General features: G+C 39.0%; 1 protein-coding gene across 2 annotated transcripts in view; it reads left to right on the forward strand.

Moving 5' to 3' along the window:
• Positions 1–19,785, forward strand: part of LOC122983840 (solute carrier organic anion transporter family member 1C1-like) — a 41,466-nt gene that overhangs the window by 4,338 nt on the left and 17,343 nt on the right. For both annotated transcript variants that reach the window (XM_044353984.1, XM_044353985.1), the window contains exons 2-4: positions 2,338–2,510; positions 15,522–15,663; positions 19,421–19,553. In XM_044353984.1, the coding sequence (XP_044209919.1) occupies positions 2,415–2,510; positions 15,522–15,663; positions 19,421–19,553 (371 nt within the window). In that variant the 5' untranslated portion in view covers positions 2,338–2,414. The remainder of the gene's footprint in view (positions 1–2,337; positions 2,511–15,521; positions 15,664–19,420; positions 19,554–19,785) is intronic.

Genomic DNA, 19,785 nt, shown 5'->3' on the forward strand with positions numbered 1-19,785 from the left:
CGATGATGTTTTTATATCGGATATGGATTACAGCACAGTGTTTACGGAAATGAGAAAAAGAGGCTCAAGTGAGTATAAACAGTGGTGGTACACAAGAAAAAGTATTTTTTTCAAAACCTGCTGCTTCTGTGGAGTACTGCTTCATATTTGCCTACTCAAAGCTGCTGTTGAGTCTAATACCTTGAATGTAGGTCAAACCTGTTGCGATTAGCCAGCCTCTTCAAGACAGAAAAATCTTTCAGTGAGAAGAAATACAAACTTGTTTCATGTGGCACTCGTGGCAGTCTCAGTGACAGCAATGGTGACAGTATTGTGTTTGTGTTCTGTGCTTCATAGCAATCACCAACTCAACCCCCTGGGGCAATTACATTCACTGTTTCACATGACTCCTGGAAATGGACTGAGTGGGGGAAGAGAGGGCAATACGTGAAATAAGCGAGACGAATGTGAGGAGTTAGAAAGAAAGAATTCATAGAGAAGGAGAGAAAGGGGTCAGTAAGGAAGAAATGAAAGAGGAGGTGAAAGGAATTGTAAAGTAGGAGGTAAAATCAGTCGATGCTTTTAATGTATTTCCTCCTATTGTACATATGAGTTTCCCTAAATATACAATAGAATAGATGAATACTTGATCCACTTTCCTGTATCATGCTTTGTCAGACTGTATTCAACCCATGGACTGTATAGAAAGATGGACGTAGGGAGATGTGATGTCACCCTTTAGTTTGAAACCAGGGTGTTGCCTTTCACGACCAAAGCAAACGCTAGCTTACTGGGAATACTGAGCAGTGTACTTTAGCTAAATATTGCTAACAGGGCAGCTATTGTGATCAAATAACATTAAACTTACTGACACATTTTGACAATAGCCCGAGAGTAGCAGGTGAGCCAGCTGTCAATCAACGGCCACACGGCAGACATCAAAGCCTACTATAAGTCCTCAAATCTTATTAACAGAGTAATAATTTCCAAAATGACCACCAGCACACTTATCAGAGGGCCCGAATTTAGCAATTGAAACCATAATGACTTGTTGAAAAAGATTATTGACTTCATATTTCTTGAGAGAAGTTTTGCTTTTTGAATAGGAGTCAATTGGGGCCAGGGATTTTTTGGAGCCAGCATCTAGTGGCTGTCGGTGACATTGCGCATTGCGCTTCAAGGTACCTCTGCGTTGCGTTCAGCCTCAAGCCATCATAGTTGCTGCTTGGTTCAAACTGATCAATAACAAATGAATCCCAATTTATATTGAGCAGCAAGTTAACCATTGGTGGCAAACCTCAGTGACTAACTGAACACTTCTTGCAGCTGCTAAAAGCCTTTCTAGTGGTTATGGGTTTATATGGGTTTATAATCAATGTGTGTGTATATATATATATATATATATATATATATATATATATATATATATACTGTGTGGCAAACAATGGAAATCTTTCTCTCTATGTGTATGTTTTATGTAAATATTTCTTTATACTATACCTTAATATTTATAGGTAACATGTACAAGTCAAAAAAGTGTATTTCACACTTCCCTTACATATGTTTCATTGTATTTAGTCACATGATGTCAGTTATTGACTGAACAATAAAACAAAGTGTTACATAGTTGTGGTATGTGAAGGTTTAAAATAGTTAACTTGAAACAGAAACCTTTTGTTCTTTTTATGCCTCTGCTCCAGCGACAGTCATGGCCGGAGGCATTATGGTTTTGGGTTGTCCATCCGTCCCATTCTCGTGAACGCGATATCTCAGGAACGCCTTGAGGGAATTTCTTCAAATTTGACACAAACATCCACTTGGACTCAAAGATGAACTGATCAGATTTCGGTGGTCAAAGGTCATGGTCACTGTGACCTTTGGCCATAACTTGAGAATTCATACGCTAAATATGACAAAGTTTCACAGTCTCTAAGTGAAGACAGCATGTTTCTCACTGGAAATTATTCACTGGAATCATACATGTCAATAATTTGATAACTTCCATTTCGCCAAAATATACGCTTAATATCTTTTATTAAATTCCTTCAAAGCCTTCACTACAAATTTTATATAAGTCTGGACAGACATGGATGTAAACTGTAACTTGACTGGTTGGCAGAGGCCTACAGTATCTCTAGTTAATTCTTTTGTCGATCATCATGAAAAAGTGCACACATCAGCTGTGTCATTACAATGTTGACTTTGTAGTTGTGATTTTAAGTCTTAAGATCTTAGGAACAAATACAGGCGCTATTGTTTGTGTGTGTCAGTCTCTCCTCTGCTGGCTGCTGTAGACATGTTTCTGTTTTTGTGCTGAGGATGAGAAGTGGGTCACATGTTTGAATTATCCATTTGCAGGGTTGCATGCATCAGTGCCAAGAAATTGCATTACGTGGTAGACTTCTGCTAAGAAGACACAGAGACATTTCTGGAGGATGGAGGTGGGGGCTGAGCAAGGCCGCGCGCAGGAGAATGGACGCAGTGACACCGCAGCCAAAGAACCGCGCTCCTCTCCATGCTCCAGCCTGAAGGTAGGTGAACTAACATGTCTTTATGAAGGATGAAAGAGCTCCAGCTGACACCATTTTCTCTTATAGTAGTGTGTGTGTGTGTGCGTGCATGTGTGTGTGCTTGGGAGGGGTCACATGCTTCCTTAGTATGTATGCTTGCACATGTGTGTGTGGAGAGAGACAAGTACTAACTAAATAACCAAATTACAGCAACAGTCCAACAAGTCACTTCCACAAGGCTGATGTGTTTGAGGGATACTGCACATAATGACCTAACTTTACTGGCTTAATGTAAAGATATTTAAAGAATGTCAGAGGAAATTAAATCATGCTTCTGATCTTTTATTCATCCATACACTGTACTGGCATTCCCACCAGTGTGAGGTTTGAAGAAACCTTCACAGCACCATATACAGTAGTTTCCTCCCCTCCCTTGGGTGTCAGTGGTGGATGACTTGCCGTCCAATAGCAGGAGATAGTATCAGGTATTGTAGCCAGTGAGTCATCTAATTGGTATAATCCTATTATGTAAATTCTTGCCTTTTCCCAGCATTCATGTGGCAGTTAGCTTCTTTCCTTCCTTTTGCTCACAAACCAAAACCGAACCAATCCCTTCTCCCTTTATCACGATTCACAGATGTAATAAAATCACAGTGTCAAAGTTCATTCTTGACCTTGAAAAAAGCAGCTGACAAGACAGTCTCACCTCAAGGTCCATTTAGCTGCTGTTCTGAAGCTTTCCATTGTATCACATGATTGTCAACAGAAGATGGAGTTTGCTCAGTTGTCATGGAATTTCATGGCGGTGAGTTTAGTGTTCGTTTTTGATCTTGGAAACAACAGTTGACAGAACAATCTCACCTGCTGTTCTGAGGCTCTCGATCATATCACATGATCTTCATCAGCAGATGGAGTTAATGTAATGTCTTGTATCCTTGCCAAATTTTAAAATCAACTTGACAACAAAAACTGCAAAACATAAAATATATTTATGTTGAGATAAACGTTTTCAAGTCAGTGGAAACACTCCATCACCTCCTCACAGCTGATTCTTTCTTATCTCATGTATCCCCCACCCACACACACACACACACACACCCCACCACCATTATCACTCACTCGATATAGCCTGAAGCTTACTGTTTACAGTGAATCTGCGCCATGGCGTTGCCAGGATATCAAAATTCCATGGAGACATTAGAGCCAACGGGAATTACAAACGAGCTGCACAGATCAGAAAGCGGTTGCACCACAGAGATAAGTTACAACATAGCTCTAAGTAACAACTAGTTACACACATGCCCCCAGGGTAGGTGTAAATCATAAAATGTCACAGAACTCACTAATGGTAAAACAGCACTTTTCTGCCACACAGCATCATTTTTTCATTAATTGCTGCCATTTTACAACACAGTAATCCAGTAGAGACCTAATTTATTTATATGATATTTCAATAACGATCCAGCTTACTACGATGTGCTACGAATCCAAATGACTCATGCCAGCTTACACATAGCTGGTGCAACTCAGTACAGTTCGTCGGATCAGCTGACATGAACAGTTGATGTCTCACCCAGCCAGCATCTGTCGCTGTAACTTTCCAAAAAGGTGTTATTTGGATAAACTGACCACATATTGGGAGTCTACATGGTTACCTTCTCGCCTGAAAGCCTGGTAACTCTGGGCAGTGCTACGTCTTCCTCTCATATTCGACTGAGGGCAGACTGGATGCTACAGTGACTCATTATCGCTCCTGAGGTGTAAATGGGTATTACGAGACAGTACGGCCAGATGGGACCGGAGCTAGCTGGTTAGCATGCTAACTTCAGTGGATATCTCTACAACACAATACATATAGGTCTTTGACATAACGTCAAAACTTATTTCTTCACATTCTGTTAATAATTTTAGTTAATTTGGGAATGTTTTAAACTAAAATTCTGGCCAAATCTTACACATTATACCTTCAAAGGATATGTTCACAATTTTTCATGTTTGTCTTGAAGGACCAGTGTGTAGAATTTAGTGGCATCTAGTGGTGAGGTTGCAAACAACTGAATACCCCCCACCCCTCCCTTTCCAAGCATGTAGGAGAACCTATGGTGGCAGTGAAACTCACGAAAAACATCGAAAGCCCTCTCTAAAGCCAGTGTTTGGCTTGTACATTCTGGGCTACTGTAGAAACATGGTGGGCTCTGTGGAAGAGGACGTGCTTCCTATGTAGATATAAAGGGCTCAGTCTAATGAAAACACAACAATTCTTATTTTCATGGGATTATACACTAACTAAAATATACTTATGAATATTATATTCCCTTTTTGCCGAGTCTGTTCCCCTAGATGCCACTAAATCCTATACAGTGCACCTTTAAACAATATTCATGTGCCCAAATTAACATTGAAACAGGGTTTTCTTGCTGTAATCATTCCTACTGTTCATACTGGACATTAAGAGATCCCTTCTTAATGTACATTTCAGTGTAAGTGATGGGACACAAAATCCACAGCCCTCATTCCAGTGAAAAAAGGTATTTAAAAGTTTATTCAAGGCTAATATGAAGCTTCAGCAATCCAAATTTCTCAAATCAAGTTGATATTTTTCAAAGTTACTGTCTTTTTAGTGCCAAATCTTTTTTGTTACCATCCTTCCACTGCAGCTCAACAGGGAAACACTGTCTGGGGAAACAAAAAGAGGTAATTTGATTCTAAAAAGAAAATAACACTGGAAGATATCCACTTGGTTTGAAGCTTCATATTAGCTTCAGATAAACTTTAAAGTACATTTTTCAACAAAATGAGGACTGTGGATTTTGTCCCCCATAACTTACATTGTTAACGCACTTGAAAGGGATCCATTCATTGTTATGAGGAGAAATGACCGCAGTGAGCAAATCCTCTTTCAATATTCATATGGGAACATGACAGACTTGAAAAATTGTAAACGTATCCTTGAAGTTTGGGCAAGGCTGAGAAAACCTTTGGCTGTCAGGTGCTCAGTTTAAATGAACATTATTCAAATTAACCTTTTTATATGACTCTTTACAATCAACTACAATAACCAGTTTTACCTCATGAAGTGTGTCAGTCATTTGTGAGGGCCGTAAATATCCATCTACAGCCTCAGTATATTATGTATAACTGTGAAAATTGAAGATAGACTTATTTCAATATGAAAAAAATCATTAAAATGTATTTAGGGAGTTATGGGGTGGTCTTTGAAGCAAAAAGTCAATGAGAAATGAACAAACACTGGGACATTGTACCACCTAAGTTCTAGTTTTATTGGTGGAATTAACAAATCTGTCACAGATTTCCTCATATGAGAAAACGGATCTTATTTCTTCAATAGGCAACACCTCGCAGCTAATGCATCTTAACATAATCATTTAAACACTGGAGTAAAAGAACAAGGCTGATTTCTTTGTGTTCTTGAATGTGTAAGTAATGAGTAGAAGTCATTTAGAGATAAAGACCCTCAAATCAAGCACACTTAGGCTAAATGCAGGGATTATAGTTCTCAGCACCATGCCTGATTTCAGGCATAGAGCAGTTTCAAATTCTTATAATACTTATTTCACTACATTGTACACATTTCCTCCTCAGGCTCAGAAATCTTTTCTTGCTTTAATCCCTGTAAATGACTTCCTACTATAGCAACTACATGCTTATTTTTACAGTAATGATAACCTGGGGTCTGTAGTGAAAATGTCATAATGGTTATCAACATTGCTTTCCGAGGAAAGATCAAGAAAATAATGCAGAACATAATGTGAATGTCATGTTGTTATTAATAGACCACCCCAGGCTTTTCCATCTTTCTCTTTTCTTTCTTCCACCTCAAACAACCTTTAAAAAGATCCAATTGGCTGAAAGTCTTCTGCCAACAACATGAAAGTTTGTAAAGCCCTAAATAGGATCAGACACTCTTGTTGCTTTTTCCCACATGAAAGTGATGTGAGACAATGGTGTTCAAGCAGCTTATCATAATACAGACTGAAGGAGCAAGACAGACTTGTATTTCTTCTCAGAATTGTTTGGTTCCCCGACCGGCTGGGTGGGACGTGGCACAGCCCGTTTCGACTCTAATCCTGTGTGTTATTCTCTACTTTTTGTTAATTCCACCAATAAAACTAGAACTTAGGTGGTACAATGTCCCAGTGTTTGTTCATTTCTCATTGACTTTTTGCTTCAGAGACCATCCCATAACTCCCTAAATACAGTCTAATGATTTTTATGTATAATGTATTCTATCCCTCTACTTGATTCTATGCAAGTAATAGAAAACTCTGTGTGTGTGTGTGTGTGTGTGTGTGTGTGGCAGTCTTCTGTGTTAGTCTAAAGCTGGGCACAGACGACAGGAGTTTTGGGCTGATTTATCCCCAATTCACCCTGACCTGGGACCTTGGTCGGTACCGATGTTCGGCCCAGATTATCTGGTAATAAGAGGGGTTTACAGATCCAATCCTAAACCTCCAGAACTGATCACAGGCTCATCAGGGCTGCCCCGATAATTTCAAACATGTTTGATATGTAGGATTTAAAATCTGAATGATTACGTCACTACTTTCTGAGCGGGGCCACAATAGCTGATGAGAAAGACAAGTCTACAAGCTGAAGGTGTCGCCAAGCAACGGTAAACAGTGTTGCTCTTGAGGCTAACGATAGCTAGGATACTACTGTTGACAGACTTTAAAACTGAGTTGAAATCTCACCTCCAGTTCTTGCTGAAGAACAGACAACTCATGTTGACCGCGTCTCTCCAACCATTTTTCCACCCATACTCGTTTAGCCTTCTGCTTTTGCTTTTTCTTCAATTCATTTTGTTTAGGTTTTTGAGATTAGAGAGAAAAACATCTGTGAAGTTTCTCCTTATGTGCGTGATGCAACCCAATTTGAAAATCGGTTAGGATTTTAAAACTCCTGTAGTCTGAGCTCGGCTTAAGCGTATTACATGGGTGACATCAACTAGCTAAGAACAAAAGCAAGTCACAGGTCACGAGGAGTCTTTGTTAAAATTTTCACACAGTCTGAATGTGAATCACTTTCTAGTTCACACTGAGGCCACAGCACATTTGGCACCTATTGGAGACCCAATTAAAAGCACAGAATGAACATGTCACAATGCATGCCATTGTTGCAAATCCCAAAACATGACATTTAGAAAAAGTAAATCATTACCAATTTATTGCTTTTGTTAAAAAAAAAAATTATAAAGAGATGATTTATTTCTTATTCGGTTATCACTCCTGACATTATATTACTCACTAAAAGTCATACCACTTTCCAAAATGATTTTCTTGATTTCTTTATCTATATTGCCTTCATTCTTACCATTATCTGTAATAGGAGGTGGTTATTTCCCTCAGATTGGATGAAGGCTTGTTTTCTTTGAGAGGTTGCTTGTGGGGTTTTCTGCTGATAAAGCACTGATGGCTTATGGCTAAAAGAGCCCCCTAAGCGCTTTGAGGCATGTAGCTCGAAGAGTCTGTGGCTGAATGTGCTCCTGAGCCATCTCAGCTCAGCATAGAGAGGATGAGAGCAGTTGTCCATGATAGCTTTCAGCTTCCCTCTCATCCTCTTCTCTGTCACTACCTCCACACTGTCCAGTTCCATCCCCACCACAGAGCTGGCCTTCCTCACCAGCTTGCCCAGATTGTTTGGTACCACAAGTCCCGATGCCACCTCCCTGGCCTAGTGCACACATTGAAGGACCTGAGCCTCCTCAGAAAAAGCCTGCTCTGTCATTTCCTGCAGAAGGCCTCAGTGTTGTCTGACCAGTCCAGTTGTTGTTGTTGAGTTGCACCTCTAGGAACTTGGAGGTTTCCACCATCTCCACTCCTTACCTTGTAGGGGTGGGGGGCCTCTTGCTGTGCTGTAAGTCCACCATCAGCTTCTTGATTTTCAAGTTTTCAACTAGTTCTCTGTACTCCTCCTCCTTATCGTCTGTGATACAGTCGTCAATGGAGGAGTCATCTGAGAACTTCTGTGAGTCGCACGTTCCTGAGTCGAAGCAGAAGTCAGAGGTGTAGAGCGCGCACAAAAAACAGTGACAGTACAGTTCCTTGGGGTGTGCCAGTGTTGCTCATCACCACATTTGACAAGCAGCCCTGCAGCCTGATATACTGCAACCTGTTGGCCTTCTCTCATATTATCATATTTATATTTGTTTGACAAAATAAAATAAGTTAGTTAGAATAGTAACATAATTTTATATATTTCATATCTAAACAGCGTAAGGCTGGGTGGGGGCCCCAGGCAATTGCCCGCCTTGCCTTACGGTAAAGTCTGCCCTTACATGATGCACCTGGATGCAGCTATAAAATATTTAAACAGGAGGAACAAATGTTAATCTGATTTCAGCCAGTAACCTTTTATCAAATGTTATTTCTGTCTCATGTTTTCCATCACTCTTTACAGGCAAAATGCCACTGCAAATAATTTACAAAAATGTATGAATCATAGATGTGTGCGGGGCTGGCATGCATCAGCCGTTAAGTTGTCATTTCCCTTGGAAATCAGCATAGGCTTTCTGGACATGGCACATTGAAAAGTTGCAATGGTTGAGACTGACTCCAGATAAGCAGTCACCTGAGAAAGTATTTTTAATATCACAATGATTGCACTCTGTCATCCACTCTGGTACAAGTAATGTCTTTGTGAGCTGATAAATGACTGAACAGGCACCAGTGGGAACAGATGTAGTTGTGGCCAACAAAACTGACAATTTGTCAGTATGAAGAATGAGTTGGCTTGAACACACTGCACTGACTTATTCAGCTTTAAATGTTAAATTGTATAATTGAGAATGTGAATGTTGTTGGCTTAAATTCCTAATTAGGCCAGTGCTGATAAAAATATATCCACGTCCGTTTGGAGAAAAGCTAGCACTGGATTTTCTGACTCAATCACTTCCATTGAGTATAAATTAGATCATAGTTTATTTGTTTCATATAAACTTCTAATCAAGACAATTTTGAATTGCTCAGAAAACAGGCTTTTCTCCAAGAAAATTTGTGAGAGTTGAGAGGAAATAGTAAATCAAAAAGGTATTTTTTCTTGCTGTGGAGGGAAACATAAGTATATACCTTAGGGGTGATGTTCCATAACATTTTATCAAATTCACATCCAGTATTATACCTTATTAGGTTTACCTTTCAACATTTGCAAGTAACTAAAGGCTAAAATAACTACAACTCAAAAGAGGACAAACTAGTTTTAGTGGCAGACTAATTAATGTTCACAACCTGTACTTACAACCCGAAACTGAGATGAGCAGGATAATATATGACATGTTCAGTAAATGTATCTGACTTGTTCTGTATCTGTATTCTTCTATCTGACTTAGTCTAGATCCTGAGAACTATTAAGTTGATGCTGATACGATATGAAGCAAACTTTAACTGGTAGACTCTTAAATTGATGTGACGTGATCAGCTAGATCATTTCTCTAGAGAAGAGTCGCTACTCTGTTTGTCCCTTTTGAACTACAAAAACACACAGTCCACTCAGTGTTACAGAGTGATGTCTCTTCACTCACAATCTTTTCTGAATATGCACCAGTTGCAGAGCGCACATTAACCAAAGAACAGCCAAATGTTTTATTTTAGCCATTACAGAATTAATGTTAATTAGCTCCAGATGATTTAATCAGCTGCTGTCTGTCATTTTAACCAGCAGCAGTGACAGTTGGCTAAAAATGAGAAGTGTGCTACATATGTTTTTAATTCCTCTTTGAGTGAGGGAGAATAAAAGATTTGATCACATTGGAGCTTAACAACTCAAACTGGAGTCCAAATCAAACCGACCCCTAGTATGCATGCTTGCTTGCAAGTTAATCCCCCCAGGAAATGCACATGTGATGAGCTACTTTCATTAATGCCCCACAGCTAGTACTGGTGGTCAGCATGATCTCAACGGAGGTCTGTTTGCACTGATGGCCCCACTTTCATCATACAGTAGCATCTACAATAAATGGTCATTCTGTACAAGGAGAACTGCAGGAATAAGACAAAGTATCTCTATCTTGAAGTATCTCAAATTCCTGATTATCTCCCATCTGTTGTTCAATAGACTTCTGCTCAGAAATCTCTCTAACTTTGTTAATGTGGTTTTACAAGTAGTGGTAGTATAGTCAGATGTAAGGCTGCAACTAACAATTATTTTTTTATCAGTTAATCTTACCATTATTTTTTTGATTAGTTGATTAATCTAACGATTATTTTTTCAATTATTCTATCGATTATTTTCTGGTTAGTCAATTAATCCATTGGTTAACTTACCAATAAATAATAACCATAACTTCTATGATTATTCTTTCAACCTTTTATTTAAGCATTTTCTCATAAAAAGGCATACAAATATTTAATTTAAAAACGTGGGGCATGGATACAGTGACATCCTTTTTATGGAAAAAAAACAAACTTGCACACAGCTGTGCCTCTTCCTGAGACACAAAAAGACACACAAAATGAAATATTTCAACATGAAATCTATGAATGAAGGAACCACTTCAGACTTTAACTTTTACGTAATTATACTATTCATCATGAAAGTTCAGATTTATGCAGTGTAGGCCTAATTAGGAAAGGTGTTTTTTACTATATTCTGCCATTAATTATCATAGATAGTGTTGAGTATGATTTACTCCAATGGGTAGTGCCGACTGTAATTGGAAATGCACTTGTATTATTCATCTGCAAAAGGTTGCTTACACTGACTTACAGGCTTATGTTAATGGAAATCTACATAGTTTAGTTTTACAGGTCTATATGTGCATATGTGCTGGAATTCAACATTGCTATACTAGCTATTAGCATCTGCTCTAGGGAGTCTTCATTGAGTTCTTGCCTGAAACACAACAGATGCAACGATGACTCCCAGGCACTGGCTACCAACCAACAATCAGACAAAACTCACTGTAATAGTCCAAATACTTTCACTGCTGTCTTTTGAGGTTGGAGAGCCCCAGGATGTTTTCCTTTGAGATGCTCGTGCATAGCAGTTGTGATGCTGTGGTAGTAATTTCAGTTTTACGAAGCATGCAGAGCACCATTTTATTAGGTCTCTTTAAATAATTCCCACATTTTTGACAATGGGGTTCAGGCTTTTTTGGATAAAGTCTCATTTTCAACACACCCAGGAGCAGGAACCACCATAATTGAGGATGAATGTGAACAGTGCGACGCATCGATGCATTCCACATAAATCAATGTATTTACGTAATCGATGTAATCTATTATGTTGACGCGTCAGTCCAGCCTTAGTCAGATGCTTCTAATTCAATTACCGCTAAAGGGTCAGGAGGTCAAATTGTATCCTTAGTAGAGAATTTATTCACATTTTATGGATATTTTTGTTGTGAAATATACTTCCAGTTTATGCTATAGGTAAATAATACTCCCAGCTTTGATCTATCTATGACCATGGCCTGTCTTTTGCATGATTATTTGTGTAATGTGACTCTCATGTGCACTGCTTGTGTCACGTCAGTGCTGGATACCCAGTAAGGGGGCAGGATGCAGCACAAGAACCATGACCAAGGCCACAAACCATTACTTATTTACAAGCACTCAAAGAGACAAAGAGATTACAGACACTTAGTCTATAGACAACACAAGGGTCTTAGTCTTCTTCTAAACTCTGCTCTGAGAAATTCATGGAGTGAAACCACTGTCATCTTTTCGCTAGGCAAGTTGGCAAAGAAGAAGCAAGCAGTGATGTGAAGTGGATGTTCTGAGTCAATTAGAGGGAGTTAGGGAAATAGAGAAGCATAAGGAAAAGAGAACAAGTTAAGAAAAGGCAGTTCATGTGACCATGTGTAGAGAAGTGGATCTCTCTACACACAAACCTGTACAGGCCAAAGTAACACATTACAATTGCGTGTGTTGTACATAGTGTTTAAATATTGAAATAGTCATTTCACTTTTACAAATTCACATTTTGTTGGTTCCAAGTCAGCTATGCTTCAGAAAATGAACCATTTACACCACATAGGTTTATGTTCATTCATGCTAAATATTAAACTAGTCGCTTATTTAATATTAGCCTACAAACCATTCACCCAGCTACAAAATAATTGGTCTCAATTTGCATTATTGATGCCTAGCTACAGTTTGTTAGCATTGATAGCTCACGGGGGACAAAACAAACATGCAGTGATTAACATAATTGAATAATTTGGATTGGGATGTCCCAAGTGCAGGATATAGTAGCTACTGTGTGTCTCTGTTAGTGTGTGTTGATCCTTATGGAGCATCTTGTCGCATAATTAAACATATTAATACAGTAAACATTTTCTTTCGACTGGAAATTGAACATCTAAAATTAAAAGTCCTGTACCTTCATTCTTTAAGAAATGAATCCATGACCTCTGTGTCCCTTTGTTATATGACACAGATAATAACGTATGCTTTACATCAAACAGTAACGAAATCAAAAAACAAAAAAATAAGCAACAAGACAGGAAGCAAAACATAGAAGGAAGGCAACAAAATTTGCAGCTTTCTCCTCAGTATTTCTGTAAAATGTTGAGTGGAAAGCACATTGTATATATTATATATTCTTTGTTTCATTAGACAAGTGGAAAGCTCACAGGAAGACAGCAGATAAAAAAATACATGTAGGAGGATTTGATCTCATAGGCAAGCAAAGGCAAACATGTGGCTTCAGATAAGATTTAACCACTCAACCATTCCTGAGCACACATTTGTCTTTGTTTCCGACATATTTCACAGGAAACTACACAAAGCAGTAGCATATTGCACACATTGCACACAAATTATCTGAATGTAAACATAATGGCAATGGAGATTTATTTCCTCATCTTATCCAGACTCCAGAGAGCTCTAGTGTATTATACTCTTAAATCCAAAATGCTTCATATCTTTACAACATCACCTCCTCAAGGCAAGATCATAATTTACTTAATTTCACAAAATCTCAACAAAGTGGGGGAGCTGTGGTTGGACTTGGCACAATGCCCAGCATTTGCACAGTCCATATTCATATTATTGTTGCATTTTTTAAACTCCAAATAGGTATTTAAAAAAACATTTTTCAATGTTTTGGATGATTGCTATTTGCCGTGAGAGTAGTTAGCTACAGTGTTTGGGTAGATGTTCATGGTATAGTGAAGTTGACAAAGAATTGTTGACATCTTGTGATGCCGTGGAATGGATTGTTGTAGGGACTGTAGGGAAGGCATGGGTCTAAGTTGGACCAAATAAGCTCACCTCCATTGTTAGAGGTATTGACCATGTGTAGTAAATGCAAATATATCCAGCGTTTAACTGACTCAGTGGTTCTAAGTACATGAGGGACATCACTTAGATCAGTCAGCAGAGTAGTATGCAATTTCTTAATGAAGAAGTGGGGTATGTTCCCTCACATTATTGATGCTGTGTAGCATAAACAAGGGCTTCCAACTGATTTATGAACTTTTGATAAGCCAAACAACAGAGGATGAATGGGGTGGCTCAAAATTGATTTTTCACAAGCTCATGACCCCTTAATATAAAGCATTGCCTAACTGTCACCCGCCAATCACAGGTTATGGCCTGCGAGTTTATCTGGGGATACCTTTGTGGGTTCTAACCAACAGGTTGGGAACCACTGATCTGAGCTATAGAATCAGTAGATTACTACCTTACTAAGTACAATTTGAAATGAGTGGACATTTGGTCATTACATCATGTAGGTTCAAGGACATCATCATAAACGTCTAGTAAACTTTAAAAAACGTATTAAATTTGAAAGGATCAAAATAATTTGTAGGACAACTAAACAACTTTGGACTACTGTGTGTTTGTCACAGAATATGGCTTGAGATTGTAGTCTGCTTCTCCTGTGATGACATTTCCTGCTAGGGCTGTGCGATATGATGATATATATTGTGTGACGATAGAAAAATGTCTATCGTTTTATATCATACTCTATTGTTTATTTCATGGTGACACAAATCACACTCTTTATGACAATGTTTTTCATCATTCTGTCCATCTTTTGTGCAGATTACATTGATAAATTACTCTTCTTGGCTTTTTACACGTGAAGCTTTTATTGCACTTACAGTTACGTAACAAGTTTAGTTGTCACCAACTCTCCACCACTGTCTGTCTCTCCTCTGCTGCGCTGCACACACACGGAGGGCTCAAGACCGCCCATGCTGAGAAAGAGCAGAGAAGCAGTGAGACAGTGACTATAAATGACAGCAAAACGCAGTAAAGACTGTCTTTATTTATTTAATTTCAGCTCAATATGAGAGTAATTAAATTTAATCCGTGCAAAGGATGGACAGACAACGGTGGGGCAGAGGGTTTGGAGGGGGGCGCATGGACTAACTATTTATGTGCTATATCGGGTTGGATATCATTATCAGGATATGAAATGACCTATATCGGGACATGAGATTTTGGTCATATTGCCCAGCCTTATTTCCTGCTCAGTGTCAAAGGCCTGAAACCTTCTCACAGGCTCTCAACTTCTATGTTAATAAGGAAACTGAATTTGTCTGGCGTTCTGGACCTCTGCCATCAATGAGTCTGTATTAAATTGCCTGTGGTCGCTTTGAGAACGCGTGATCTGGGCCCATCTGCTACATGCTCATCGTTCTTCAGTCCCGTTATAGCAGTAATTAAAACAATCAAGATGTAAAAGTGAACCATGGGGAGTCCTTCTGTGTGTCAGTATGTGCTTGTGGCAATTTGTACAACCCTAAGTTTTACTTTTTTTTCTATTTTCTTATGCATGGTTTTACCTTATTTTATTATACCTTATCTTTACTACCAGTCATTTCATCCTTTTATGGATCTGGCTGTCATCACTGAAATGCTAACCAGTTATTCTCTAATTGTTGTTTACATTTCTCCCTCCCTCCCTCCCTCCAACCCTTCACTCATCTGAACCCTATTGTTCCTGCGATGCTGGCACTTGTATTTGCTCATTTGTAGAGAAAAGCTCCTGTGCATATTTATGTAAAAACCCTGTCTTTGTTTCTTTCTGTTTCCTCTTTCTCATCTCACTCTCTTCTCCCAGATGTTTCTGGTGGCTTTGTCCTTTGCCTATTTTGCAAAAGCTCTGTCGGGGAGCTACATGAAGAGCACAATAACTCAGCTGGAGAGGCGCTTTGACATCCCCAGTTACCTAATAGGTGTCATTGACGGGAGCTTCGAGATAGGTGAGTAGGCCTGCCAGTCACTGCTGTTATTTTGTTGTTCTGTTTGCAGCCTCTCTGTCATGGGCTACCCTCCCTTCACTCTTTCTGTCTTTGGGATGGAAATATGAATGGGTCACAGAGGTATTCAGGCTGCAGATAAAGGATTCATCAGGCTTCCAAGAAGAGGACAGAGGAGTGTGTGCGTGTATGTGTGCGCATATGTGCGTGGTGAGTCACAGTGTCGAGCAGGGACATAACAGGCTGTAAGCTTTCTTCTTGCTGTGGACAGCCAGACCACAATTTGTAAGCTTTTGTCATGCATTAACATCTCTGTAGTATTAATTTAATCTCATTGTATTTCCTAGTTATATACATGGGAATCGACTGGCATTTACCAGCTTTTATCTAACATGTGAATCAGCTCAAAGCAGATGAAACCTTCAGGCGAAACCAAAAATAATTTGTTGTGTAAGTGCAACACAAACTTCCAAGCTTTGTGCAGAAATGTATAAAATATCACAGATTCAGTAGGCATATACGTTGACTGATAGACAACAAGAAATTGCAGCACAGAAATGCCAAATATATGTGATTTAGAAACAGTTTTTTAGGGTGCTATAATCCCAGGTCAGCTGAAAATTGAATGATGTTTGGAAACCATGGAACAGAACTGATTTATGAAACAACTGCTACCAGAAAATCAAAACATTTATCTATGCTGTATCTATTCTTGTTTTGGTCATGAGGGGCTTGGCTATCTACGCATGTTTTTAGTAAAAGCTGGGAAACACTTTGGAAAAACTGCCATTTTAACACAGAGCTAGCACACAGACAGACACATTCATTCTTACATACTTTATACATGCTGCTCATTTAGCACTTACAGTTAATGTAACTATATGTGTTTGGAATGTGGGAGGAATCACAACTGGACAAAAGTCACAGTCACAGTGAAAAGGACCAACACCAAGATTCAAACCAGTGGATTCACACTAGGACTTATATGTTATGAGCCAGTCTGCCACCCATGTTACCATGTTTATATCTCAACCTAAAGGTGGGAAAGAATTGAAAGTTTCCATCCATCCATGATTTTCAACACATTTATCCCCACTCACATTGGGTGAGAGATGAGCTATGCCTGGACAGATTCCCAGACAATTTTAGTGTTGATGTAATTACACTGCTTAAACAGATCCATCCTTAAGTAAATACAGACAGGTGACAAATTAAAGGAAAAACTGGTACATTTCTGATGGGAGCGGCCTCTTCCAGGATGACAATACCCCCATGGGCACAAACAGTCACTGATAAGTTTGATAAGTATGGAAATGATGTGAATCATATGCTATAGCCTTCACAGTCACCAGATCTCAACCCAATTGAACACCTATGGGAGATTCTGGACTGACATGTTAGACAGCACTCTCCACCATCATCATCAAAACACCAAATGAGGGAATATCTTTATGAAGAATAGTGTTCATCCCTCCATAAGAGTTCAGAGACTGTAGAGTCAGTGCCAAGGCACACTGAAGCTGTTCTGGCAGCACATGGTAGCCCAACACCTCACTAAGACTCTTCATGTTGGTTTTTCCTTTAATTTGTCACCCATCTGTATATATACACATTACTTAATCAGTGGTGGGCAATGGTGGCCCACAGTAGAAACCCAGCCCTCCAGCAAAAATATTCAGCCCCCTAACAAAAGCTGAAGTTTTCACTTTTGAATTTTACATGATTTTTACTGTAAATTAAATCCTAACACATTTTAGAAACCACCTTGTTTAAATTGAACAAAATAAACAAAACATATTGAAAACATAAAGGCCTGCATGTCCACTACACCTGTAAAACGCTGAATCAATGCTGAAAGAAACTGGCCTGTCAATGCCACAGGAAATACAATCATGGACATACACTTTGAAATGGTTTTGTGAGGAAGAATATAGGTGCTGTTTCACCTGATTAATCACTAATAATAAACATTAACATTACTGGCACCACTTGTTAGACCTGTAGTACTGTTAGCTTTAGCGAGTTGAAATCATAGAGCTGGTAGCAGGATATCATATAGGATAAAAGTTTAAATTATTAAACATGCAGCTAGTTAGTAGATCTGGCTTGAATCTCTACTGTATACATGCAACAAATACATATTTTAAGTAACCGCTGGCTAGATTGTCCCTTCACCAGTTTCTAGGTCAGTTATGTAAAGCGAGTCCATTCAACTGAAGTGTCTCTTGTAGGTTATAAATCATACATAGCTTGCAGAATGAGATGAGACCCAAAGAGATATGATTCAAACAAGATAAAAGTTGTCATCCACTATCAGGCAATCTACTTCAGCTCTTTTGCTGTCAGGTGGGAAGTTTGATAGTGAAGAATAATTAACATTTTTCTTCAATAAGTGTGCGACCTGTTGATACTCTGATATAAGTGGGGTTGTATCTGACAGCAAAAAAGGATGACACCTTTAACACCGTCTGAGCCAAATACCCCAGATCTCTTCCCTTCCATCCCTCCATCTCTCCATCTCCTATGAAAGCTGCTTCTCTCATGTGGCCTAGGCAACAAGATTTTCCTATAGGACCGTTGCCGGGGCAACATAGAGGCAGAGCAGGGCAGCATGAAAGAAAAGAGGAAAGGGCAGTGCAAGAAACAAGAGAGGAGAACAGAGCAGGGGGAAGACAAGAGGGGAGAAGAGAAGCAGGAGAGGAGGGAAATACAGAAAGGAGAACAAAGAAGACTAAAGGAGGTTGATAATTATGAATGAGCTCAGCTGATTGGCCCAAAGCTGTATACACATGCTTGTACGTACTATGTGCTGCATGAAATCATTCCTAGCATGTTCCAGACCTTAATTGCTGTATTTGATCTTGATCATCACACATACTGTATATCAGAATCAAATAGAAGTTTTTCTAAAGGATCAAAAATCTAATTCACTTCTCCTGACGTACAGTCACTGTACTTGTGGCTTACTGTGCTCTGGCTGTCACAAACACTGTAATTACATTGTAGAATACTATGAAAGATATAAATACTTCTAAGAATTTCTTGTTACTGCTTAAAAAGGTTACTCCCCCCACCACACACACGCATGGCAGTTGAAGAATTGTTGGAGGGTTTGACGTCATCCCATTAAATGAACCTTTTCAATAGTAAAAGGTCAGGCAACATGGCATAAGATTATCTTTCTAGGCCACCTTCTTTACAATGGAGTCACTGGTCGTATACAAAATACACTACAAGGTGACAATACAGGAGGGTCCCACCCATGATTGTTTAATTTTTATGCCATCTTATGCATTTGCTGCTACATGCGGTAGATAATAAATAATCTTTTGGAGGATGAAGATAATGTGTCAGGTGTGAAAGCACAACCTCATCTGTCATTCAAACTATAAACAACAGTCTCATGCTCAGTTTTCAGAACATCATTGTTTGGGTATACTATTGTAATGATATGTACTGTATGTATATAATGGTTATATACTGCATATATATTGGCACATATGGAAAATAATTGTTTGGTGTAATGGTTTTGCAGGTGTTTTTAGCTTTACTGTTGTAGATCTGCAGCTTGTTTTGCTACAACAAACAAGTCAAAAGACAAGAAATCAAAGCCTGATATAATAGCATGAATGTATGTGGTCAGAGACACATCTGGATTACGTACAGTGTCAAAAGATAACACAAGGTAAATAAGACAATGTTCTCAAGCGTAGCAGTCTGCATAAAGTCACTAATGTTTCTGTCCTTTTCTCCATTCCAGGTAACCTGTTGGTGATAGCTTTCGTCAGTTACTTTGGTGCTAAGCTCCATAGGCCAAAGATCATTGCAGTAGGTTGTGTACTGATGTCCATTGGCACCTTCATCATTGCTCTGCCTCACTTCATCATTGGACGGTGCGTAAAAAGAGCCAGTGGGCCTCACTGTTATTTGACGTTTCATTATAATTGAATATGGGAGTTTCCGACACATTCATAACCCTAACCCTAAGCTGCATCAGTTGATTTGACAACCATGAATTTTTTTTTTTTTTTTTCAGAAATTTTGTAGTGAAGCTGTTTTCCCATCTATCCATGTGCATCTCATTCCAAACAATAATAAACCAAATCAAATCCACAGGAAATAGAC

Source organism: Thunnus albacares, chromosome 6, assembly GCF_914725855.1.
Source record: "Thunnus albacares chromosome 6, fThuAlb1.1, whole genome shotgun sequence".
NCBI classification, from domain to species: domain Eukaryota; kingdom Metazoa; phylum Chordata; class Actinopteri; order Scombriformes; family Scombridae; genus Thunnus; species Thunnus albacares.